Below are 27,063 nucleotides of genomic sequence, written 5' to 3' on the forward strand. Positions count from 1 at the left end.
CCCAGGGCTCCTTGCCTCCCTCCTCCTGCCCAGAGCCTCTTGCTCCTGCAGGCTCTAGAAGATCTAAAATATTGAACGCTGCAACTGACCAGGTATCCAGGGCAGCAGCTGGGAGAGCAAGCAGGGAGTCCCCAGCGATCAGGGAGTGGAGAAGGGGAAGACCACCAGGCTGTTGCCAGGGTGGGGCTGTGCTTCTTCCCGGCCCCTGCAACCACTGGGGACTCCGTGCACGCTCTCGTCTCCGTTGCCTGGCCTTGGGTTGGGCACTTGGCTGGCCACAGCCCTATACCCCCTACGGTGTGGGAACCTCTGAAATAGGAAAAAATTAGCACAAAAGTTACTTATGTGTAGATTTGCTGATGACTGCCCATGCCACATTTTAATATCCGGCATTTTTGCTATAGTTTTCATTTAAAAAAAACCTTTGTGGTTAGAATTATTTTTACCACGGGAAAAGGGGTTTCTCTTCACTCACTCTACTTAGATTTGGTGAAGAGATTTTGCTCATTTTCCAAGTAATTCCCCTGTAGGCAGAGATGAAACATGGACATTTTTAGCTCATAAATTGCAAGTTATGAGCTTGTGATGATGATGGGTTATAATAATCTCTCTTGTGTCTTTACCTGGAGACCATGACTGAGGCCTGTTTAATATTAACACTGAGCATTAAGTAAAAGTAAGCAGCTGAAGAAAGATACCTTCGATTCACTTTAATTTTTTTTAAAGATGGTTTTACGTGTGTTTTGCTCTGAATAGGAAGATCCAGAGCTGGTTAGTGCTATTTATGGACGAGGGATAGCATATGGGAAAAAAGGACTTCATGTGAGTATTTAATAATTTAAATGATTGTCAGACATACTTTCCTACAAACTGTAAGAGATTACAGGAACTATATCAACTAGAATTTATTAAACATATGTACAGTCCCAAAGGCTTTCAGCGTGTATTGTCATGCTATTAATGTTTTCTCTGAAACATCCTCTTCCTCTTATCTGAAGATGCTATATGACTGGGGACCATACCTGTCAGACATCAAAATCTTGGTGTGTGTGTGTGTGTGTGTGTGTGTGTATAATCTCATGAAGATCCCTAAAGACTGATAGGAAGTGGTAGAGGGGGACCAGCTACTTTGTTTAGCAAACATACAGTGAGATGCTCATGATGGCATTACTGTTTGGGCTGTTTCAAGCAGCTTCTATTTTGTACTCTTTGAATTGTCTTATTCATACTCTGTAGTGTTTGTTGCTACCCCTCCTCGTGGGGGGGGGGGGTCATCCCTAAATACATACCCCATTCTTGGATTCAAGTCTTCAGTGGCACTAACATGAATAATTTTTGTTTAACTAATAAGTATCTGAACTGTACTTTTGTTTAACACAATAGCACCTAATTGAACCATTTTCAAAGCCGTTTGTAATATAAAGATCAATAGGTAAAGACCAACACAATGATCCAGCGTTTGAAGAGTTGGATATTAATGATTTAAAAAAAATTAGTAAGGAAAAATGGATTTTAAAAAAATAGCCTTTTGTTTTATATTGTATAATTAAGCATCCAGATCCTGTCAGGAAGCTGCAGTTGGCTTTTAGAATTCTGACTTCCTCCAGTCCAGATTAATTGGATGACTCAGTGGAAAATCCCATTATGCAGAACCACTGTGTGCTAGAGAATGTTGACAGGTACTCACTTTCTGTGATCTTCATATTCATTTCTATCTCAGCAAAGAGTTCTCTGGTTCTCTGCACAGCTGATTTAAAAAAAAAAAAAAAAGGTGGCTTCTGTGAGAAATATTTTGAAGTTTTTTTTTCTGACTTGATTCTAAAGATGGGCAAAAGGTTCAGGCAAAAGCTTGAGGTTACTTAAAATTCCTTCCCTTCCCCAAAACCCAAACAAGCAAATGAACCAACCAACAAAAACAAAACTCTTATCTCAAGTGGAGTTTCTCTAGCCCAAAACAACAGAAGAACCAAAGAAGCTATAAAGTCTAATGTGGACTTTGCCAATCTATTTAATGTGTAGTTACTCCAGTACTAGGATAATACATGGCAGTACTGCAAAACCTTTAGATAGGTAGGGGAAGTATTGGGAATGCCACCATATTTTCTAACCGAGATCATCAAAAGGTCTAGATGACACTGGTTTAAAGCACTAGTGCTCCGCACGGTTCCAATCGTTGTTGCAGGTGAATCAGTAGTGATAATGGTGGTAAACTTTAGGGAAAAGTTTAATATAGACAAGGCCTAAGGAAATATTTTCTTCAGAGACTTGGGATAAAAAGAGGAGGCCTTATGAACCAGATATAATATTATCTGTGTAGACTCTGCAGCTAGTTTCGTCATGGTTCAGCTAGGTTATTGGAGATACAGATGTCTTTGAGTTAACTTGATTTTTGAAAGTCCTTGAAACTATGAAACACAGCACTGGCCTTTCTGGCCGATGCAGCTAATGAATTGCTAATTTGTTCTTCCGGATAAAGCTTTCCTCCATTCATGGGAAGTAGTGTCAGGAGGAGCTTGTGATGTCACAGAAGGGAAGGAACTCCGATCACATTTATTTAGCTGTAGCTGTCTCTGCTGGGACTGCTTTACTCAGCAAGAAAAAACAGTTAGTGTACACTGAATCAGACTAAACTGTTTTATGGTACACATTGTAGATCGAGGCGGGAAAACATTTTGGCCTGAGGGCCACATCGGGTTTCCGAAATTGTATGGAGGGCCAGTTAGGGGAGGCTGTGCCTCCCCAAACAGCCAGATGTGGCCTGGCCCCTATCTGACCTCCCCTGCTTCTTGCTCCCTGACGGCCCCCCCACCCCATCCACCCCTCCCTGTCCCCTGACTACCCCCCGTTGCCTCATCCAACCCCTCCTCTCATTCCTGACTGCCCCTCTGGGACCCTTGTCCCATCCAACCACCGCTTCTCCCTGACTGCCCCCCCGCCACCCCATACAATCCCCTCTTCCTGATTGCCCCCCTGGAACCCCTGCCCCCATTCAACCTCCCCGTCAGGGTTCCCTCCCCACTTTGAATTCTAGGATACAGATGTGGGGACCTGCATGAAAGATCCCCTAAGTTTATTTTTACCACCTTAGGTTAAAACTTTCCCAAGGTACAAATTTTGCCTTGTCCTTGAACAGTATGCCGTCACCACCAAGTGATTTAGGCAAAGAACAGGGAAAGGACCACTTGGAGTTCCTATTTCCGCAAAATATCCCCCCAAGTCCTTACACCCCCTTTCCTGGGGAGGTTTGAGAATAAACAAGATGAGCACAAACCAGCCTTGGATTTTTAAGATCTAAAAAACCCAATCAGATTCTTAAACAGAACTTTATTAGAAGAACAAAAAAAGATAAGAGAATACCTCTGTAAGATCAGAATGGAAGATAATCTTACAGGCCGCCAAATTCAAAACATAGAGAATCCCTCCAGGCAAAACCTTAAGTTACAAAAAGACATAAAAACTGGAATTTCCTCCACACGTTTCCTCCAGCACAGCAAATTTCACAAGCCAAAACAAAGAAAACCTAGCGCATTTTCTAGCTAGATTACTTACTAACTTTACAGGAGTTGGAGGGCTTGCATCCTTGATCTGTTCCCAGCAAAGGTATCACACAGACAGACAGAGACAAAAGCCTTTCCACCCCTCTGGATTTGAAAGTATCTTGTCCCCTCATTGGTCATTTTGGGTCAGGTGCTAGCCAGGTTACCTGAGCTTCTTAACCCTTTACAGGTAAAAGGACTTTGCCTCTGGCCAGGAGGGATTTTTACAGCACTGTATTCAGAAAAGTGGTTACCCTTCCCTTTATATTTATGACACCCCCCTGTTCCCCGCCCTCTGACCGCCCCGACCCCTATCCACACCCCTGACCACCAGCCCTAACTCCCCTGCCCTCTATCCAACCCCAACTGCTCCTTGCACCTGAAGCACCGGTGACTGGTGGCGCTAAAGCCATGCTGCTCAGAGCACCAGGATAGGCAGCTGTGCCGCCCGGCTGGAGCCAGCCACGCCATGGCGCAGCACAGAGCACCTGGTCAGGCCGTGGCTTTGCAGCTGTGCTGCCCAGCAAGACCTCGCCGCCCAGAGCATTGCGTCAGTGGCGCAGTGAGCTGAGGTTGCGGGAAAGGGGGAACAGCAGGGGAAGGGCCGGGGGCTAGCCTCCCAGGCCAGGAGCTCAGGGGCTGGGTAGAAGGGTCCCGCGGGCCGGATGTGGCCCGCAGGCTGTAGTTTGCCCACCTCTGTTGTAGAGCCTCATATTTTTTGATTATAAGGGAGAGTGACGATGACTTTATATTAGTTGACAAAATACACTTCATAGTACCACGATTCTTGGTGGAGAGATTTTGAGCACTAAAACATAATGCTTATTGTATAAGGAATATTTGCAGTGCAACCCCAGTAGGTGAATATGAAACACTGAGGAGTCTGTTTGCAAAATATTGCAGATGATGCATATGGATAAAAGGAGTCCCTTTTAGTAATTAAGTTTTGGTATACAAACAGCTTGTTCAGTTAATACTTGCACTATAAAGCATCTTGTTCCTATTAGAAATGACAGTGAAGTACTTTGATGGCTGGAGGTTACTGTTTATTGATTGTTTTTTGACCTTTGTCCTTAAAAATTATTAGTGTAACTCTAAGATCACTTAGTATAATAAGAAAACATGCACTGACTGCTTATATAGTTTAATTTATCTTTTTAAGGACATAAACAATGCTGAGCTTGCCCTATATGAGCTGAGCAGAGTAATTAGTCTGGAACCAGATCGCCCTGAAGTATTTGAACAGCGAGCAGAGGTGAGATTTTTCTTTCTCAGACTTTTCAATTGCAACTCTTTCAAATATTTAAAAGTATTTCTTCTGGCTTAATTCACCTTTTTAATGGTTAAAACTCTTGCTTTCTCCACTAAATATATCTCCCTGTTTAAATGCTTTTAAAGTATACGTATTTGCTACAAGAAAAGTACATATTTCATGGTATTTGTGAAAACTTGTACAGAATGTTTAGTGACTAAAGCCAAATAGATTGGCAGGTAATTGACATAAACAAGTGTTTAGCTTTGTATATATTGAATAACGCAGAATCATACTTTTCTTTGTAACTCATTGTAATGAATCAAAATAGTGCATAAAAACCCTCTTCAGTTATGGTGATTGTACTACAAAAAAATCCTAAGTTCAATCATATTGCATTAAGGCTGCCAGTTAAACCATCCAACATTCAAATTGTGTGTTACTATAGCACTTTTGTGCTCAGAAACATAAATGTGATTAATCAAGAATTCCGTAACTTTTAACTGAAGATAATGTTCTATGTAGTCAATTACAAAAATGTGCACAATTTCTGCAGCCCATCATCTCCCACAATTCTGGATGTCTGGGCTGCTCCCCTCCTCTCTGCAGTTATCGAAGGTGGAACAAAGTCTTGGTGCCTTGTGCTCTGGCCGCTCTCCCGTTCTCCCACTTGCTGCCAGATTCTCTGCCTCCACCGCAACATGTGGACAGTAGTTCTGTCTCTCCTGCCTATTTTCTTCAGTGAGCTTTTTGGCACTTTGGGTGATGGCGAGCAATGTTCTCCCTTTCCTTCTCCCTGGTTCGGTTTACAGTCTGCGACTTAACCCACCCTGCTCCTCTGCTGCAGTGTCTTTCTGCTGCCTCCTCTGCACCTCTCAGGCATGACAGAGCAGCCTGAAAAGCACCAAACAAAATCTAAACGGTTCTCCATTTGTGAGACAGCCTTCCTGGGCTTGGCAGATGGCTGTACCCAGTCTTCTGTCCGTAATTCAGTTAGGTCTTGGGGCTATGACTTGGAAAGGCATGTGGTATCCCCTACTCACCAGAGCAGTTGCCTCTCCAACTTGGGAAAAATGGATGAGGAATCTCTGAGCAGAACAGGGAGAGGAAGACCCAGCCAGCCAATTTAGGGGATAAGCCCAATGGGCCCTAGAGACCGCTCCCTTTTCCACTGAGGACAGTGAATTGTCAGATTCTGAATCCGAGCAGGAGTAGGTTAAAACTCAGCAAATATTTTTTTTCCCCCTGAGAAATTTGAGGCCAGGCGTTGAAAGGTTGTCTCCACTGTTCATATTCAACATGAATAGACACTACATTTCTACCCTCAAAATCCTCTTGTGAGGTTTCGATTCCTGAACAATCTTTTGAAGAAGTGATTCGGGATGAATGGGACAAGCCCAATATGGGCAAGCACACTGACAAAGATGACCTCAGGTTTTATAAGATTCAGGAATCAAAAGCTCCTATTGCAGAGATAGTGAAGGTTGATACCACTGTAAGGTCCTGAGCAAGAGATACGGTTATCCCCTCAGAAGGGGAATTCTACCCTAAGGGCTCCACAGATAGTAAGATGGAGGCCACTCAAAGACTTTTGAGGATCCTCAGCCACCTTTAGGGCATCCCCAGCAGCTATCTGCTTTGCAAGGGCATCTCTCTCCTGGATGGAAAATCTCAGGTCCATAAAGGGTAGAGATCACCCTGACTTGGCTCTATTTTAAATAGTTTCCCTGTCAACAGCATTCATAGGTGAGGCCTCAAGGGGTGCAATGAGGTTCTCAGCCAGAGCCATGGATTCCAGTTCAGTAACCAGCAACCACTTACGGCTCCATCCCTGGAAGATGGATACCCACTCAAAGCATGTTCTGTGCTCTGCCAAGTTTAAAGACTCCATTCTTTTCAGGGAAAAGCTACACAGGGTAGTGGCGGACCCAATGTGGAAAAATCTAGTTGGGCTTTTCTGGTTCGACTTACTGCCTTCAGAGAAAGTACAGACCGGCCTTCAGACAGAGAGGATCCTTTTGGCCTTCATCCTCTCAGATACACCAGTGAAGGCAGAGCAGGTTCTTCAAAGGAGAGCTGTGGGACCAGGCTTCGGGGGAAAGCCCAGAAGGAACACCACCCTTTCCAAAGCCTCTTTATGACAAAGACCACGTAAGCCTCTGCCCAGAGCTGAAGCTAGAGGGTAGGCAGAATTTCCTGTTTCCTGGAGGAGTGGATTGCATTGCCAACAGACAGGTGGGTCAGGGAGATAGTGAGTCCAGGATTTTCCCTCAAGCAACGGGCTCCCCCATCCATTATTCATCCATTCCCCCATCTCCCACAACCCTATAAAGTGTAATCTGATCCAGAATGAGATGTCTTGTCTTTTAAATATGGGAGCAATTGAGAGTATTCCCTCAGAAGCACATGATGACGGGAATCTAAGCCATTCTTGTCCTCAAAAAGCTCAACAAGTGGATGAAGAAAACAAAGTTTTGGATGGAGACTCTGCCATCTATAGTGTCATCCCTGTCTTGGGGAATTTTCTGACTTCAGTGGACCTGGCGGATACATGCTTCCATATTTCTATCAGATTTTTAAGGTTTACTTATGGCAGGAACCATTATCAGTACAGGATGTTCCCATTTGGCCTGTCCTCGGCCCTCAGGGTCTTTGCCATCAATTTCTTTGTAATCAGCCAGACTCAGGTCACAGGGTATCCAATGACATCCCTTCCTGGAATTCTGGATGACATCTTGATCAGAGCTCCATCTCTGTCATTAACACACACAGCCAAGTCTTTGACATTTAATCTCCTGTAGCTACGCTTCTTTGTTACCATTGTCAAGAAAAGCCTCTTGATTCCATCCACCAAAAATACCTTACTTAGGAGTGGACATGGGCAAATCTTTGCTATCAAGGTATCTATCTCTAGAAAGGTTCCAGAAGATTCAGGACCTTCTTCCATTATTCTGGAGCCACATGAGGCCTACTGTAGCACTGGGCCTTCTACTTTAGGCCTCCTACTGTTGTGCACAGGGGTCACTCCATGGGTGCAATCACACATCAGGTGCCTTCAAGGCTCCATCTTAAATGTGTGGGACCACTCCCCAAAACACATTAAGTATCATCAAAAGTCCTGATGCAGGTGCTTATCATCTTAAAATGGTGGTCAGCCCAGGGCAATGTCCATGAAGATATGCCCATATGTCTTCCAGATTCTCTGGTTCTCACAACCTAATCCCAGCCTGGAGGACTGGGGAGCACACCTGGGGATGCAAACAGCTCAAGGCATCTGAAGCCTGGAGGAAATGGCTCATAGTGTAAACCACTTAGTATTAATAGCAATCAAGCTGGCACTGTGATGGTTCCAATCCAGTATAGTGGGGAACCACACCCTAAATTCATTATCACGTATGTGAACAACCCAGGGGAAGCAAGGAGTCCAGTGCTACACGTAAAAGAATGGAAATTATGCGGTGGGTGGAGCACTTCTCCTATCCCTGAGAGTGATTCATCCAGTTCTCTTTTAAACCCTGTTATAGTCCTAGCCTTCATAAGCTCCTCAGGCAAGGAGTTCCACAGGTTGACTGTGCACTGAGTGAAGAAGAACTTCCTTTTATTTGTTTTAAACCTGCTACCCATTAATTTCATTTGGTGGTCCCTCGTTCTTATATTATGGGAACAAGTAAATAACTTTTCCTTTTTCACTTTCTCCACACCACTCATGATTTTATGTACCTTGATCATATCCACCCTTTAGTCTCCTCTTTTCCAAGCTGAAAAGTCCTAGCCTCTTTAATCTCTCCTCATATGGGACCCGTTCCAAATCCCTAATCCTTTTAGTTGCCCTTTTCTGGACCTTTTCTAATGCCAGTATATCTTTTTTGAGATGAGGGGACCACATCTGGACTCAGTGTTCAATATGTGGGCGTACCATGGATTTATATAAGGGCAATAAAATATTCTCCGTCTTATTCTCTATCCCTTTTTAATTATTCTTAACATCCCATTTGCTTTTTTGACTGCTGCTGCACACTGTGTGGATGTCTTCAGATAACTATCCACGATGCATGTCAGGTGTTTGTCCTTAGTAGTGTGATGTTTTCAGGATCCACGGGTTTGCTGGTGCGACAAAGTGGGAATTTTCTGTAATATTTTTATGAAGCCTGGACATGCCTCAGTTTCCGTTGCATTGCTTTGCATTACTTTGCATTGCTATCCAATGGGCATAAATGGGTTAATGCTGCAAGTGATATGAAGTAGTTGGGTCACCTAGTTGGTGGAAGGAATGGGTCATTAAAGGCCTGACTGAAACCAGCCTCTGTCAGTGACAAATCTGGAAGGACAACAGAATTCCTAATAACTGAACAATTGACACCCAACATCAAGAAACTCCAGCAGGTGGGCATGTGAATTCAGCACGTCTCTGCCTGAGGATAAAGAACCGAAAGGTGTCAGGTAGCTGAAATAAGGCTTACCCTTGCGGGTGAGACAGAGCACTCACTTTGGACTGACAGAGACCGAAGTAAAGAGCCAGCATGGACCCCACGTGTGCTTGGCACTGGAATGCTGGCTTGGCCTGAATGGGGACTGTGTCTTAGCCTTTATTTCTGTATGCTAACCTAAGGACTTCCCAGTGCTGTGTTCCAGTTGACTAATAAACCCTACTCTGTTTTGAAAAGACAGCCTGCCGCAAATGCTTGCTGAGGTGCTTTGATCCCTGAAGAGTGTAAAAGTCTATGACCAGGAGTCTTTCAGTGAGACTCCATGGGCAGAGTTCATGGTGTCAAACAGGAGTGCTGGAGCTCAGAGGTTCAGTCTCAGGAATTGAGGCTGCATGACATACTCCTAAGAAGGAGTGGGATCCCTTAGGGGTCTGCCACACAGAAGGGGTTCCTCCAAGGGACTATTTAAAAGTTTGCTTGTAGCACGGAGCCTGTGGCCTGGTAGAGAACCCACAGGTAGGCAGATTTCTTAAAGTAATCTAATTAGCCAAGTCAGTGGTCAGGCTGCTTTTTCCAAGAACCTGTTGCTTGTGCTGAGAGCCCTGACAAGTCATCTCTTTGAACTACTAACACCAGCATCAGCATTCCATTTCAGGTTTCAGAGTAACAGCCGTGTTAGTCTGTATTCGCAAAAAGAAAAGGAGTACTTGTGGCACCTTAGAGACTAACCAATTTATTTGAGCATGAGCTTTCGTGAGCTACAGCTCACTACATCGGATGCATACTGTGGAAACTGCAGAAGACATTATATATACACAGAGACCATGAAACAATACCTTCTCCCACCCCACTCTCCTGCTGGTAATAGCTTATCTAAAGTGATCATCAAGTTGGGCCATTTCCAGCACAAATCCAGGTTTTCTCACCCTCCGCGCCCCCCCCCCCCAACTCACTCTCCTGCTGGTAATAGCCCATCCAAAGTGACCACTCTTCTTACAATGTGCATGATAATCAAGGTGGGCCATTTCCAGCATAAATCCAAGTTTAACCAGAATGTCGAGAGGGGGGGGGGGTTTTAGAAAAAAACAAGGGGAAATAGGCTATCTTGCATAATGACTTAGCCACTCCCAGTCTCTATTTAAGCCTAAATTAATAGTATCCAATTTGCAAATGAATTCCAATTCAGCAGTTTCTCGCTGGAGTCTGGAATTTGAAGTTTTTTTGTTGTAAGATAGCGACCTTCATGTCTGTAATTGCATGACCAGAGAGATTGAAGTGTTCTCCGACTGGTTTATGAATGTTATAACTCTTGACATCTGATTTGTGTCCGTTTATTCTTTTACGTAGAGATTGTCCAGTTTGACCAATGTACATGGCAGAGGGGCATTGCTGGCACATGATGGCATATATCACATTGGTGGATGTGCAGGTGAACGAGCCTCTGATAGTGTGGCTGATGTTATTAGGCCCTTTGATGGTGTCCCCTGAATAGATATGTGGGCACAGTTGGCAACGGGCTTTGTTGCAAGGATAGGTTCCTGGGTTAGTGGTTCTGTTGTGTGGTATGTGGTTGTTGGTGAGTATTTGTTTCAGGTTGGGGGGCTGTCTGTAGGCAAGGACTGGCCTGTCTCCCAAGATTTGTGAGAGTGTTGGGTCATCCTTCAGGATAGGTTGTAGATCCTTAATAATGTGTTGGAGGGGTTTTAGTTGGGGGCTGAAGGTGATGGCTAGTGGCGTTCTGTTATTTTCTTTGTTAGGCCTGTCCTGTAGTAGGTGACTTCTGGGAACTCTTCTGGCTCTATCAATCTGTTTCTTCACTGCCGCAGGTGGGTATTGTAGTTGTAAGAATGCTTGATAGAGATCTTGTAGGTGTTTGTCTCTGTCTGAGGGGTTGGAGCAAATGCGGTTGTATTGCAGAGCTTGGCTGTAGACGATGGATCATGTGGTGTGGTCAGGGTGAAAGCTGGAGGCATGTAGGTAGGAATAGCGGTCAGTAGGTTTCCGGTATAGGGCGGTGTTTATGTGACCATTGTTTATTAGCACTGTAGTGTCCAGGAAGTGGATCTCTTGTGTGGACTGGACCAGGCTGAGGTTGATGGTGGGATGGAAATTGTTGAAATCATGGTGGAATTCCTCAAGGGCTTCTTTTCCATGGGTCCAGATGATGAAGATATCATCAATATAGCGCAAGTAGAGTAGGGGGGTTAGGGGACGAGAGCTGAGGAAGCGTTGTTCTAAATCAGCCATAAAAATGTTGGCATACTGTGGGGCCATGCGGGTACTCATAGCAGTGCTGCTGATCTGAAGGTATACATTGTATACATTGTATACAGGTATACATTGAAAATGAAGTAAGAGTGGATACAGCTGTAGGTAGGAGGAAGGGCAGTGTAGATACAAGTCTAATAGGTTATACTGGTAGTAAAATAACCGTGCCTAATAGGGTACAGAATGTGAGTGAGGCCAAACAGCAAAAATTAAGATGTTTGTACACTAATGCAAGGAGCCTAGGTAACAAAATGGAGGAACTAGAGTTACTGGTGCAGGAAGTGAAACCAGATATTATAGGTATAACAGAGACCTGGTGGAATAGTAGTCATGACTGGGCTACAGGTATTGAAGGGTATGTGCTGTTTAGGAAAGACCGAAATAAAGGTAAAGGTGGTGGAGTAGCACTGTATATCAATGATGAGATAGAATGTAAAGAAATAAGAAGCGATGAAATGGATATGACTGAGTCTGTCTGGGCAACAATTAAATTGGGGAAGAAAACTATTAGAGCCTCCCCTGGGATAGTGCTTGGGGTGTGCTATAGACCGCCGGGATCTAATTTGGATATGGATAGAGCCCTTTTTAATGTTTTTAATAAAGTAAATACTAATGGAAACTGTGTGATCATGGGAGACTTTAACTTCCCAGATATAGACTGGAGGACGAGTGCTAGTAATAATAATAGGGCTCAGATTTTCCTAGATGCGATAGCTGATGGATTCCTTCAGCAAGTAGTTGCTGAACCGACTAGAGGGGATGCCATTTTAGATTTGGTCTTGGTGAGTAATGAGGACCTCATAGAGGAAATGGTTGTAGGGGATAATCTTGGCTCAAGTGATCATGAGCTAATTCAGTTCAAACTGAATGGAAGGATTAACAAAAATAAATCTGTAACTAGGGTTTTTGATTTCAAAAGGGCTGACTTTCAAAAATTAAGGAAATTAGTTAGGGAAGTGGATTGGACTGAAGAATTTATGGGTTTAAAGGTAGAGGAGGCCTGGGATTATTTTAAATTAAAGCTGCAGAAGCTATCGGAAGCCTGCATCCCAAGAAAGGGGAAAAAATTCATAGGCAGGAGTTGTAGACCAAGCTGGATGAGCAAGCATCTTAGAGAGGTAATTAAGAAAAAGCAGAAAGCATATAGGGAGTGGAAGAAGGGAGGGATCAGTAAGGAAAGCTACCTTATTGAGGTCAGAATATGTAGGGATAAAGTGAGACAGGCTAAAAGTCAAGTAGAGTTGGACCTTGCAAAGGGAATTAAAACCAATAGTAAAAGGTTCTATAGTCATATAAATAGGAAGAAAACAAAGAAAGAAGAAGTGGGACCGCTAAAAACTGAGGATGGAGTGGAGGTCAAGGATAATCTAGGCATGGCCCAATATCTAAACAAATACTTTGCCTCAGTCTTTAATAAGACTAAAGAGGATCTTAGGGATAATGGTAGCATGATAAATGGGAATGAGGATATGGAGGTAGACATCACCATATCTGAGGTAGAAGCGAAACTCAAACAGCTTAATGGGACTAAATCGGGGGGCCCAGATAATCTTCATCCAAGAATATTAAAAGAATTGGCACAAGAAATTGCAAGCCCATTAGAATTTTTAATGAATCTGTAAACTCAGGGGTTGTACCGTATGATTGGAGAATTGCTAACATAGTTCCTATTTTTAAGAAAGGGGAAAAAAGTGATCCAAGTAATTATAGGCCTGTTAGTTTGACATCTGTAGTATGCAAGGTCTTGGAAAAAATTTTGAAGGAGAAGGTAGTTAAGGACATTGAAGTCAATGGTAAATGGGACAAAATACAACATGGTTTTACAAAAGGTAGATCGTGCCAAACCAACCTGATCTCCTTCTTTGAGAGAGTAACAGATTTTTTAGATAAAGGAAACGCAGTGGATCTAATTTACTTAGATTTTAGTAAGGCGTTTGATACTGTGCCACATGGGGAATTATTAGTTAAATTGGATAAGATGGGCATCAATAGGAAAATTGAAAGGTGGATAGGGAATTGGTTAAAGGGGAGACTACAACGGGTCCTACTGAAAGGTGAACTGTCAAGTTGGAGGGAGGTTACCAGTGGAGTTCCTCAAGGATCAGTTTTGGGACCAATCTTATTTAATCTTTTTATTACTGACCTGGGCACAAAAAGTGGGAGTGTGCTAATAAAGTTTGCAGATGATACAAAGCTGGGAGGTATTGCTAATTTAGAGAAGGACAGGGATACCCTACAGGAGGATCTGGATGACCTTGTAAACTGGAGTAATAGGAATAGGATGAAATTTAATAGTGAGAAGTGTAAGGTCATGCATTTAGGGATTAATAACAAGAATTTTAGTTATAAGCTAGGGACGCATCAACTAGAAGTAACGGAGGAGGAAAAGGACCTTGGAGTATTGGTTGATCATAGGATGACTATGAGCTGCCAATGTGATATGGCTGTGAAAAAAGCTAATGTCGTCTTGGGATGCATCAGGAGAGGTATTTCCAGTAGGGATAAGGAGGTTTTAGTACCGTTATATAAGGCACTGGTGAGACCTCACCTGGAATACTGTGTGCAGTTCTGGTCTCCCATGTTTAAGAAGGATGAATTCAAACTGGAACAGGTACAGAGAAGGGCTACTAGGATGATCCGAGGAATGGAAAACTTGTCTTATGAAAGGAGACTCAGGGAGCTTGGCTTGTTTAGCCTAACTAAAAGAAGGTTGAGGGGAGATATGATTGCTCTCTATAAATGTATCAGAGGGATAAATACCAGAGAGGGAGAGGAATTATTTAAACTCAGTACCAATGTGGACACAAGAACAAATGGATATAAACTGGCCACTAGGAAATTTAGATTAGAAATTAGACGAAGGTTTCTAACCATCAGAGGAGTGAAGTTTTGGAATAGCCTTCCGAGGGAAGTAGTGGGGGCAAAAGATCTATCTTGCTTTAAGATTAAACTCGATAAGTTTATGGAGGAGATGGTATGATGGGATAACATGGTTTTGGTAATTAAATATTCATGGTAAATAGGCCCAATGGCCTGTGATGGGTTTTTAGATGGGGTAAGATCCAAGTTACCCGGGAAAGAATTTTCTGTAGTATCTGGCTGATGAATCTTGCCCATATGCTCAGGGTTTAGCTGATCGCCAAATTTGGGGTCGGGAAGGAATTTTCCTCCAGGGCAGATTGGAAGGTCCTGGAGGTTTTTCGCCTTCCTCTGTAGCATGGGGCACGGGTCACTTGCTGGAGGATTCTCTGCTCCTTGAGGTCTTCAAACTACAATTTGAGGACTTCAATAGCACAGATATAGGTGTGAGGTCTTTTTTAGGAGTGGTGGGTGAAATTCTGTGGCCTGCATTGTGCAGGAGGTCAGACTAGATGATCAAAATGGTCCCTTCTGGCCTAAATATCTATGAATCTATTGTCCCCAAATGTAAAATAGTTATGGGTAAGGACAAAGTCACAAAGTTCAGCCACCAGGTTAGCCGTGACATTATCGGGGATAGTGTTCTTGACGGCTTGTAGTCCATCTTTGTGTGGAATGTTGGTGTAGAGTGCTTCTACATCTATAGTGGCCAAGATGGTGTTATCAGGAAGATCACCGATGGATTGTAGCATTCCATTTGTCTATCATAACCTGCTTTCTGATAGCCATAATGTTTGCCACATGAGTGTCTGAGCTGGTGGCCTTATCTATGCAGGAGCCTTACTGCTTGTTCCACGAGGACACAGTGGTGCTCAGAATTCTGGAATAGTTTATTCCATGCTTCCCAAGAGGAGGTTCTTCCCTCATTCTATCTGAGGTCACAATATCCTACCGAGAAGAGGGAGTGCACCTTTGATGTCAGAAGAGCCTGAAAATCTACTTCAAACATACAGAATCCTTGAGAAGGTTGGATGCCCTATTCATGTCTTTCCATCCAAAATGCAAAGGACCCAGAGCTTCCAAGCCTCCATTGCTAGATGGATTAGTCTGTGCATTATGGAGGCATACAAGGCACCAGAGTCTGATCCTAGAAGGGTTCAGGGCATGCTCTCAGCTATCCCTGGCTAACTCATAGGCAGAAAGAGCAAATGCACCCACACAAGCAATTGGCAAGGCAGCCACCTGGTCAACGGCTGCTACCTTTACCAAGCACTATAAGGTGGCCTTCCTGTCATCTGCAGAAGCTCCATTTGGCAGGAAGGTGCTGGAGGCAGTAGCCCAGATATAAATCTTTTAAATGGGGAGGGATACCTTTTTTCCTCCCCTCTCTTCTTTCTGACCTTTTCTACAACCCTCCCTACATCTCTTCACCTCTTGCTACTTCCCAGACATCCAGACTTGTGGGAAATGCTGGACTGCAGAACTGAAAATTTCTTACCGACGGTTTCCTTTCTGCAGGTAGAGGCTCCCACAATTCTACCCACCCCAAATGGTTTTTATAAGACAAAAAATCAGATGCTGGCATGGGATTTTTACCATGTGAACGTTTTATGGTTCACTGTACATAGTTGGTCTAGTTACCTCTGGGACTGTTTTTACTAATACTGTTTATACAAGCTTTTATGGCTTTGGAATAACTCATCTGATAGTAAGTGGAATCAAAGGGGGAATGACCCAGAGCTCATAACTCCAAGACTTTGATTTGCATCAGTGAGCTGCAGAAGGAAGGGTAGCTGCCCAGACATCCAAGTTTGTGGGAGACAATACTAGCAGAAAGGAAATGATGAGTAAGAAACTTTCAGTTCTTTTTGCAGTCCAAATATCAAGAAAATGAACATCTGTCAAAATACGACATAATGTGTATATGACTTTTTCTAATAAAAAGTTCTGATTCACAGTTTTTCATGCTATTTTAGGTATGGTGGTTCTGCAATACTCTCTTAATTTGTATCTAGGGGTGTATATTCTAGAGCTGGTCAAAAAAATTTCGATGGAACAGTTTTTTCTGTTGGAAAATACCATTTTGTTTGAAATCAGAAAGTTGATTGTGTCAACTTCAACTATTTTGACAGAAGTTTTAAAGTGAATTAAAATTAGAATAGACTATTTCAACTCATTTTGTTCTGACGTTGTAGGATATTGTATTGACGTTATCAAAACGAAAGTATATTTCCAAATATTTTGTTCTTTGAAGTATTTTGAGATTTTGACTTTGTCCTGAATCAGGAGGAAAAACAAATGTCAAAATGTCAGAATTTTCAGTGGGATGAAAATTCTGTTTTCTGACTAGCTCTAGTAAATGCACAAATTAAACTACATGTATACTTGAGAACAAGATTAATTGTACAGGCATGAAAGCGAAAGCATGTTGCAAGATAAAACAGTTTTAAGATTGCTCAGCATGCACTAGGACAACTCAGGGTACTCTTTCTAGGTTAATTGCTTACTTTGGATTTATAGATATTGTCCCCCCTGGGCCGAATTAGTGAGGCACTGGCTGATCTCACCAAAGCTATTCAGCTGCAGCCATCGGCACGACTTTACAGGCACAGAGGTACTCTTTACTTCATATCTGAGGTTAGTTTTTGCCATTAGATGCTACTTTCATGAAAGAATAAGGATTTCTCCCCTCCCCATTGAAAACTGATCTTCAAATAGTTGTGATTGACCAGCAGTTTACTTGCCTTTTTAGAGAATTGTGATCCAAGGAGGCCTTAAAGTATTTTGTTTTCATGAATAACTTAGTGGAGAGGAGCAAAGTGGAGATACATTGTATAAAAATTAATGCAGACAATCTATAATCTCATAACTACTTTTGTGCCTTCTGGGGTCTGTGGGGGTGCGCAGAGAAACTTGCTTTGGTAGTGAATACCATAATTGCCAATGGGGATTATGGTTGGATACTCATTTTTAAAAAGGAAAAATATACAGAACTACTGCTCTGTGTGTGTGTACACACACCCCAGACCAGCAATATAAAACAATCTCTTATCCTTGCAAAATGCTGAAATCCTATCTTCTTGCGATGAAAATAATTATTACAGTAAAAGCTGTTTTATCCGGCACTTCTCCAGCCAGAAAGCTCTATAAATTAGCATTTCTGATCTTTATTGAAATTCTGGTTATAGTGCAGTTGGTGCAGGGCCAGCTGGGGGTTGGGGCATGGGAGGAGGTGTGGCGCACGGGCTCTGGGAGGGAATTTGGGTGCAGGAGGGGGCATGGGCTCGTGGGGGCTGGAGGCTGGGGTGCAGGAGGTGGTGCGGGGTGACAGATCCAGAGGGCACTCATCTTGGGTGGTTCCCCACAAGTCGTGGCTGCTCCTAGGCAGAGGCATGATGAGCAGCTCTGCACGCTGCTTCTGCCCACAGGCACCGTCCCCGCAGCTCCCATTGACTGCGGTTCCCAGCCAATGGAAGCTGCGGAGCTAGCGCTCGGGGTGGAGTCGGGGCAGTGTGCAGAGTCGCCTCCTGCGCCTCCGCCTAGGAACAGCCGGGATAGGTTGTTGCTTGCGGGGAGCCGCCCGAGGTGAGTGCGCCCTGGATCCGGCATCCTGGATCTGGCATCCTGCACCCCTTCTCACACCCCAAACCTCTGCCCTGAGCCCCCTCCCTCTTAGTTAAGCAGCATTTTTCACTTACCAGCACTCCCTCTCCCCCCACCCCCTTCCCCCAGCATGCCGAATGAAACAGCTTTTACTATATTATTATTATTTTGCAATTTTTAAGGACACGGCTTCAGGTTAGTTTAGATATTGTTACCTCAGAAATGGTATGCACATTGAATAGCTGATATCCCAAGGGGATGATGTGAAATCAATTTATTCAGTTGACTTCACTCAGCCTATTTTCAACCCATTTCTCCATTCAATTAATCCAATTTTTTTCTTGCAACAGTTGCTATGAGAGGAAAGATGGAAATAAATTGTGCTGTACATTCCCTTTAGTTTGCCATTCTGACTGACATTTGGCTATCTCTGCTGCTTTATATGATGCTGGAGCTGAATGCCTTCTGTTTTCCTTCTTAAGGATGTTTGCTTTCCTTGTTCCTTCTAAAGAAGAGGCATTTTATGTCAGCGCTGTTGAGATTGAGTCAGCATCTTAGTATAAACCTAGAACTCCAGATCACTCCGTTGGAGTAAAATGCATACATGTAACCATAAGAGGGTTTGTCTGTATTCCTCTTTATCAGCTAGATCTAGCAATTTCTGTGTCCTCTGAAAGCTGTTTTTGTCCAACAGGACTATGCAACAGCTCATGAAGACTTTCAGCGCTCCTTGGAACTGAACAAAAACCAGCCTGTAGCTATTCTATACAAAGGCTTAACCTTTTTCCATAGAGGACTTCTGAAGGTAAATTTGTTTTTAAATATCCACTTACAGAACAATGCCTTTAATATTAAAGTTACTTCTATAAAATATTCTAGCTATTGTAGAAATTCTGTAGGTGTCCTTGTTTTTTCTCATGCCTGAGATAAATCATCATACCAAACCTTTTTAGGCTCTGTTAAATCCAGTGGCACTTCTTGGTTCACTGAAAATATATCTGATGCATCATAGTGACATGTAGATATCAGATACTCTCACTGGAACGCATGTGAATGATGGAATATATGATGTCAAATAGGGACAGATTTTCAAAAGTGCTTGCCACCCAGGGGCTGACACTGAAAATGTGTCCAGTTAAGTTCAAAATTTCTTTCTATCAAATGAAAAAGAATGCCTAGGAATATTGGCAAGGAAGGGGGCTGGAGAGGAAAACAGTGGTAGCTTCCTTACCTCATGGATTAGGAGAGGGTAAGGAGGGATCCTCTCCAGGTAGCCAGTGCGGATTTTTACATGTGCATTTCATGTATGTCAAACTTGAAACTCTCATGCATACATTATGGAAGGGAAAAGCCATGTGCCTCCAAAGACTCGAAACAGAAGGCAAATAACTCCCCTTCACACAAAATGGATTTTCTAAAAATCACATGATTTTGGAGGTCTGACTCAGATTTTTTGAGTGGTTGAGGTTAACAATACTGGATCTGTTCCTAACTTACTGGAGTGGGGGGGAGCTGCTGGTGCTTTTTTCTCAGGGTTCCTCCCTTCCTAGTCCATCTCCCGGCTGCTGCTTGTTTTCCCCTATACTTTTTCCATTCCTGAACTTTCAATCAAAAATCAGGAAAGAGAAGGTTAAGGACCTTAAGTGGTCAGGCTGTCTATTGTAAATCTTATCTTAAAGTAGCACGGGGGCCCTTGGTAGTGAACTAGATCCCCAGTGTAGTGCTGACATGAGAGAAACGTGCTACCTACTGAATCACCGGCACACTGGGTTACCATTGGTGCACTTCTATCCAAATTGTGATCTAAACGCACCCTGATTAATTTGAGACTTGATGAGATAGATCCTGGAGTGGATGCATGATTGTAATTAGTGCAGTAACTGAATTCTTAACACACTCAAACTAGAATTGAAATACTGTAATTTGCTGGTTCTGTCGTTTACCTGTTCTCTAATTCAGAACACTTATATTCATTTGTTTAAATCCCACCCTTGCCTCAGGGCTTAGTGGGCCTTAAGTTCTTCTACTGACTAAAGTCCTGCCTGTGCTGTTTGTCATTTAGTAAAGCATTAAACTAAGAAGTATCAAGAGAATTAATTTGAGTCCTAGTTAATGAGCTATGAGTCTGAGGTTTAGGTTAATGAAGTCTGGACCATATAAAGTAATTTGAACTCCAACTGACATGGCTGTGCCAACAAAAACCCTACTGTAGATCAGCAAAAAAGATTATTTTGCCAGTGTAGCTTATTTCATTTGGGCAATTAGTTTAAGCTATACCAGCGGTAGAACTCTTTTGCCAGTATAAGTTGCATCTCCATGAGTGCAATATACTGGTATATCTATCCTGGCAGACTGGTTTAAGTGTAGACTAGGCATTAATTCCCTCTGTAGGGCTTTGAGCCGGAATCTGTAACCACTTGAACGTAGGGCAGAATACATCAGAACAATAAGAGGGGCAGGGCTGTGAAGTGAGTCTGCCTGTAAAAGTTAAAAGGGGTGTTGTAAATGATGTGGGGAGGGGGGATCTGGAGAAAGGAAGGATGGCTTTGTAGTTAAGGCATTGGACTGAATCTCAGGAGAAGAGTTCTGTCCCTCGCTCCATGTGGTATTGGGAGAGTCACTTACTTCATAGCTTAGTATAGCCATAAAAAGGATTATAGCTTTCTTAGTTTTGTGATTTGTAGCACAAACTACTATAATATTTTACTTGTACATTTTTGGATTTTGTAATGTATAATGCCTTGGTCAAACTTTCCACAGGTCTTACGTAACAGCACAAAATCGTTAGTAATTATTGAATTACTGTACTTTAAATTCAAAGTTATAGAATTTAACTTTAGACAGGGATAATTAATGACAGCTAATTATGATGTCTACTTTTGTTTTATGTAGGAAGCTATTGAATCATTCAAAGAAGCCCTGAAGCAGAAAGCTGATTTCATAGATGCATATAAGAGTCTGGGACAGGCCTATAGGTAAGCACGTTCAGAAATAGCTTTTTAATAGCACAGGCTTAAAGCCTCTAGCACACTTTCAACACTACATATCAATAAAAATAACACAATAGTCTTTAATCATAGATTTGTTTCTCTATATTTTGATGTGTTATTGTTGATTGTTATCAGTAGCATGGACTTCAGGGTTGAGCTCAATATAAATAATACAAAGGCCAAGAGGTTTTAATATAAATCCAAAGTGAACAGGTCTCTTAAGGTATATCTACACTGCAGTCAGAGATTTGATTGCAGCTTGGGTAGGTATACCCATGCTAGCTTTAATCTAGTGAGCACAGCTAAAAATAGCAGTGAAGATGTGGTGTTGGGGCCCCTGAATGAGCTAGCAATGCAAGCATGTACCCAGGAGGGTTTGCGTAGTCCATGCTTCCATGTCTTCACTGCTATTTTAGCCCTTGCTAGCTAGATTAAAGCTGACACGAGTATATCTACCCAAGCTGCAATCACACTTCCAATTGCCATGTACACATACGCCTTAGGCCCTCATTTACCTGATCTTTGGGTTCTATCAGTACCATAGTTGAAACATATCCTCAAGTGATATTGTATGAAAGGGGGGTAAACATTATGAACCACAGTTTACTATCTTACTCTCATAATAAGAACTTGCTAGATAGTTTCTGAAATAATATTTAGACAGCAATGAGTGGTTTTTGCATGTTTAAGTTTTGACTTAATTATATAGTGCCACAAGTGTGATAGATGCTATATTAATTAATATAAACACAGGGTCTCTGCCCTTAAGTATTTGCAATCTAAATATTTACACTAAAACTGGGAAGTAATTATTTTTAAAAACCAACCTGTTGTTTTTTGCTTTAAGTATCGGCAAAATAAATTCTTTTTGAAAAACCTAATGTATTTAAATTGCACTCTTATTCAGGAGTTAGGTAATGGGTCACTCTTTAGTTTTGCTTTTAATAATGATATTGAAATGACAAGAAGAGAACTTGACTTTGTTTATTAAGGCTTTGAATTTGTGTGTCTTTAAAAAGGTGATCTACAGATAATAACTAGGAAGAAAAGCAGTTGTGGATAGGTTATATATTTTAAAAAATGAATAATACATAAACCAGTCATCACCCTGACTACTATGCCTGTATACTGTATTCCTTCTCTTCCCCACAGCTCTCTGTACTTCGTCAGTTTTTTCTTTCATATTTTGGACTATTATGTTTGGAAAACACCTACATTATGTGATTGGTGCTGCTGCAATATAAATTGTTGCCTGTAATCTAAATTTGGCCCCCTGGCAATATGTATTATAATATAGTCTTGAATAACATGATCACCTACTATTTTTTTCTACAGGACCCCTGCCTCATTTTGTGCACAGGATGGACTGTGCTTGTTGACTGTGTACCTATTCACAAGTTTTTATCCTTATAATTCAGTCTGTTATTTGCCTATGCCTTATTTACCACAGCATCTAAACCTTGCACTGAGTATGCAATTATTAGTTCTTCAAGGGTTTTCTGTGACACTCATCACTGTAGTATGGATGCTTCACAGATGTGAATTCACTGATCTTCACAACATCCCTTTGAAGGAAGAAGTGGGGATTTTTATTCCTGTTCTATACATGGAGAATGGAAGCAAAAATTGTCAAATGTCTCGTATGTTTGGGTGCCCAGTTTAAGGATCCTAGGGCCTGACTTTTTCAGAGAATTCACAGTTACCAACCCCAAAAATCATGAGTCAAACCCCCCAAAATCATGAGATTATTTTTTAAAAGATTATGTTGTGAGTTTGATCTGTCATTTTTGAACTCACTGCCCAATGTGTGGGTGTGACAGTTAGCATTGCCAGCTTTCCCTGATTTGAGGAAGGTGATTTTGGCCACCACTGCAGGAGCTTTTACTGTGTCCCTGATGCTGGAAGCTCTGCACCATCTCCCTAATCCCAAAATTCTAATTTAACTGTCCCTCCATCTGTCCACCCCCCATCCCTCCCAGCCCAGCAATTCATTATCCAACCCTCTCAGCCCTCGCATCAGTTCCGTCTTCTCCCATCTCCTACATCTACTGCTCCTGCAGGTTCATGATTCTTCTATGCCTGGAGTGGGGGCAGGTCCTGGGGCTCTCTCCCTTCCCAGTCCTTGTGTTGTAGGGATAGAGAGGGGAAGGAGGAGGAGCAGAGGGAAGATTGATCCATCTTTCACCACAGGGAGGAGGAAGCAGAGCCCTTGCACTGCTGGTCTGTGTGTGCCCTTCTGTGAGAAAGGTGTAGACTGCTCCTTCTCCCTTCTCTCTACTTGTGTGAGCGGAGCAGAGAGAGATCTGCGTTCTCCTATAGCTGTTTCCCAGGAGGTAGGTAGCCAATAAGAGGATGTGGGGGCCCTTGCACTAGGCAGGGTTGAAATTCAGGAGAGGGATGGAGCTTCTTGCATCATTGTGAGGCTGGTTCAACCCCCAGCCAAAATTGTGTTACGTGTGAAGAAATTGCAAGAGTTGGTGACACTGGAATATTTAACATTTCATAGCCCTTTTAAATGTTCATAACACAGGTCCCATTGACTTAATTTACATTTATTAATGCTTAGCACAGGTACAAATCAGACCCCAGGGCCTCAAGTTGGGAACCCAGAAAATGAGGAACACACAATTAGTGACCACCTGTGAAAAGCTTGGTGTATGTGATTTCTTCAGAGTCACGTTGGAATTCTGTGGCAGAGTAGGGATAGAATCCTGTTCTCCAGGATGGCCTTCAGCTGTCTTCACCATGAGATGCTTCTTTCTCTTCCTACCGTCCCTGCCTCATTCATTACACATCTTCCAACTTCTGCAACAAATGTGGCAAGGATCCTACAGAAAAAAGCCTCCTTCATTGTGCACTCTTGCTTCATTCCCTGAGCACCATTCATCCTGTCCACTGAATAAATAAGGCAGAGGTGCTGCAGGGAAAAAAGTATGATTATCATGTAATTCAAGACTGTATGCACAAGGAGGCAGAATTAACAATTGCACAAGCAACCTTATAATAGCATATTTTAAAAAAATAGCCTATTAAGGTTATGTCGTGGATGTCTCAAAATGGACAAGGTAGGGTGGTATTTCAGCACATTAAGTTCATACTTTTGTCTTTCTTGCCAAGCACAGACCCAATGCAATCACCAGTGCCTTGGTGCACATCTAATCATGCACTTTCCTGGTAACATCATACCCACCATGCCTGAGTGCTAGAGCCTGCCTGTAAGGCAAGTCCTGTTTTATTTTCCCCAGTAGTGTGTGTGTAAATCTGAATCCATTAAGATACACAATATTAACTTTTTGAAAAGTAACCTCTTTATTCTTGAGGAGGTTTTTCAGCACAAATATTGCTTTCTTTTCTAATATAGGCAGGCTCCGTCAATGGGGGGTTTGGCAACTGTTAGCAAAATGGATGTTGGGATATGTAAGTGACGGGAGCTGGCAGTCATGGGTATGCGGCAGAGTTGTTTCATTTCTTATTCAGGTCTGCTAATTTAAAGTTTAGCAAATTTTAAAAACACGCCAAATGTGTCTCTCAAGTCACTTGGAAAACAAAGCTTTATTTGCCAACATTTTTCAAACAGTATTTGCAGATCACCTTTTAAGCTAAAGATTAGATCATAAATGTATAGAATATTTTTAAGGACAGAAGGGGTTCATTGTGATGATCTAATCTGACTGCCTACATAACACAAATCTTAAAATATCACCCAGTAATTCCTGCATCAAGTTCAATAACTTGTGGTTGAAATAGACCGTATCTTTTTTCAGATCATCTGCTTTTGAAAAGGCTTTTGAATATGAACATTAATCAGTTAATGAACCAGCTTAAAAAACATAAACTAGTTCTTCTGCTTGGTAATTGCATGTGCTTTGATTCTTTATTTTTAGTGCTGCTATCTTAAATGTGCGTGGTTGATTGGAACTCATTTAGTATATTAAAATTGGATACTGTAAATGTAATTCAGAATCTTTGGTTTTACATGCCAGTTTTATCAAAAGGATATTAATTTTATTTTTAAAACTATATCATGTTCTGTTGGCTGTATCTACTTCTGAAATTAAATAATTCTAAACATAATGATCAGTTTGGCCACTAACTGAAAATTGGCACATGTTTTTTCAATTGGCAGCTTCTGAAAGACACAAAATTTACCTACACTTCTGAACCATCCTTATAAATAGCTTTTTTTTGAGGGGGAGGGATATCAGCTGGACTGCTTCAATTGTATCTTGTTCAAGGGTGCTCATTGTAGGAGGCTTTCATTCTTGTTTTTTCTGAGAAAGTACTGTTCAGGAAATGCATGAAGTTTCATAGTCAGTCAGTGGTTAATGCCCACAAAATTGTGTGAATCCAGGGTCTAGTGCAGGGGTCTCAAACTCAAATGACCACGAGGGCCACATGAGGACTAGTACATTGGCCCAAGGGCTGCACCACTGACCCCCTGCCCCCGCTGCCCCGCCCCTACTCCATCCCTTCCGTGAGGCCCCATCCCTGCCCCACCTCTTCCCATCCCTTCCCTGAAATCCCCATCCCAACTCCACCCCCTCCCTGTCCCCGAGGGCTGCGGCAGGGGAGCTCAGAGCAGGGAGTTGGGGTGCAGGAGGGGTGTGGGGTGCGGCAGGGGGTTCAGCTGCAGGAGGGTTTCGGGGGGTGGGTCTGGCGTGGCGCGCATCGTGGGCAGGGCAGGCTCCCTGCCTGCCTGTCTGCCTGCCCTCCCTGCCCCCACGCCGCTTCGGGAAGCAGCCAGGACCTGGGGGGCACAGGGGCCTGTGTGTTGCCCTGGCCGCTCCTCCAGGTACCTCCCCCGAAGCTCCCATTGGCCACGGTTCCCCATTCCCGGCCAATGGGAGCTTTGGGGGAGGTACCTGGAGGAGCGGCCAGGGCAACATACAGACCCTTGTGCCCCCCCTCCCCCAAGTCCCGGCTGCTTCCCGGAGCGGTGTGGGGGCAGGGCAGGCAGGCAGGGAGCCTGCCCTGCCCCTGGTGCGCACCGGGCCAGAGTTGCTCTAGGTAAATGCTGTGGGGGCGGGGGTGCAGAAAATAATCGTGTTTGAGACCCCTGGTCTAGTGGGATTCTATATCCAAGAGTAGATTCTTTAAGTGAAGAATTGTTAACAATAGTTTGGTTGTCACTGCTCAATAAGTTGCAGAACTCTTACCTTAGTCAAAGAAATTGTCCCTAATGTGATTTAAAAAAAAAAACAGCCCGAGCTATATCATATCTTTTCTTAATATCTTGAAAATTATTTGGTGAAAAGGTAAGTTTGTATGTTCACCACTGCTTTTTATGTTCCTCACTTATGACTTTATGGAATTACCTAGGGAACTTGGTAACTTTGATGCTGCCACAGAGAGTTTCCAGAAGGCTTTGTTGCTAAATCAAAATCATGTTCAGACGTTACAGCTCAGGGGAATGATGCTTTACCATCATGGTAGCCTAGACGAGGCACTGAAGAATTTTAAGGTAAGCACAGGTAGACCTTAAAGATCCATACTAAATTAAGGATTGATATTTTTTAATTAGACCTAATGCTTATCAAATTACAGTTAAAATGAAACACAATAATATTATCTTCCACATTCTGAATATGAATGAAAATTTGTATTGCAAGTAAAATACAATTCTGTATACAATCTCTGTTTTGTAAGTATGATTTGTAGTCTTACAATTAGTGAATGATGAACCAGTTCTGGCATGGGAGGGAAGTGAGACATTTTCCCCCAGATTTACCAATTGTTAATACTAGACTCCTAAATGGTATTTTATAAGGTTCTGAAATACTCATATTGGTCTTATTCACTAATATTTTGGTCAGAAGTGGTACCCAAAGTTTTGAAATTCCATAAGGGGTTGGAGGGTTGTTCTCATAAGACAAGTAGCCAGTTCTGTAATCTCAAGGGTCAGATAAGCATCTGAACTTTTGGATGCTTATCTGAATCGTTTGAGTTTTCTCCATCATGAACAGTAACAGCTAACGCTTGTGTAGAGTGATCCATCTGAAATTGTAAAAACAGGTGCCTGCCCATGAGGTAGATAAATTATATTCTAATTTTGCAGATCCAGAAATTAAGGCACAGATGTTAAATGACTTGCCCAAAGTCACACAGTGAGTCATTGGCAGAGCAAGGAA

The 27,063-nt window shown here is 42.6% G+C and overlaps 1 protein-coding gene across 9 annotated transcripts in view; it reads left to right on the forward strand.

Moving 5' to 3' along the window:
* TTC13 (tetratricopeptide repeat domain 13) overlaps nt 1-27,063 on the forward strand; it is a 98,164-nt gene that overhangs the window by 29,314 nt on the left and 41,787 nt on the right. For 7 of the 9 annotated variants that reach the window (XR_012158142.1, XM_073338030.1, XM_073338027.1 and 4 more), the window contains exons 5-10: nt 757-822; nt 4,699-4,791; nt 16,863-16,979; nt 18,640-18,750; nt 20,838-20,920; nt 26,255-26,396. Coding sequence is in view for 8 of the 9 variants with exons in the window: in XM_073338030.1 (XP_073194131.1) it covers nt 757-822; nt 4,699-4,791; nt 16,863-16,979; nt 18,640-18,750; nt 20,838-20,920; nt 26,255-26,396 (612 nt within the window). In the remaining variant the exon portion in view is untranslated. The remainder of the gene's footprint in view (nt 1-756; nt 823-4,698; nt 4,792-16,862; nt 16,980-18,639; nt 18,751-20,837; nt 20,921-26,254; nt 26,397-27,063) is intronic. The other 2 variants (XM_073338026.1, XM_073338029.1) reach the window with 2 other exon arrangements.

The sequence above is a fragment of the Lepidochelys kempii genome, chromosome 3, assembly GCF_965140265.1.
Source record: "Lepidochelys kempii isolate rLepKem1 chromosome 3, rLepKem1.hap2, whole genome shotgun sequence".
Lineage (NCBI taxonomy): Eukaryota > Metazoa > Chordata > Testudines > Cheloniidae > Lepidochelys > Lepidochelys kempii.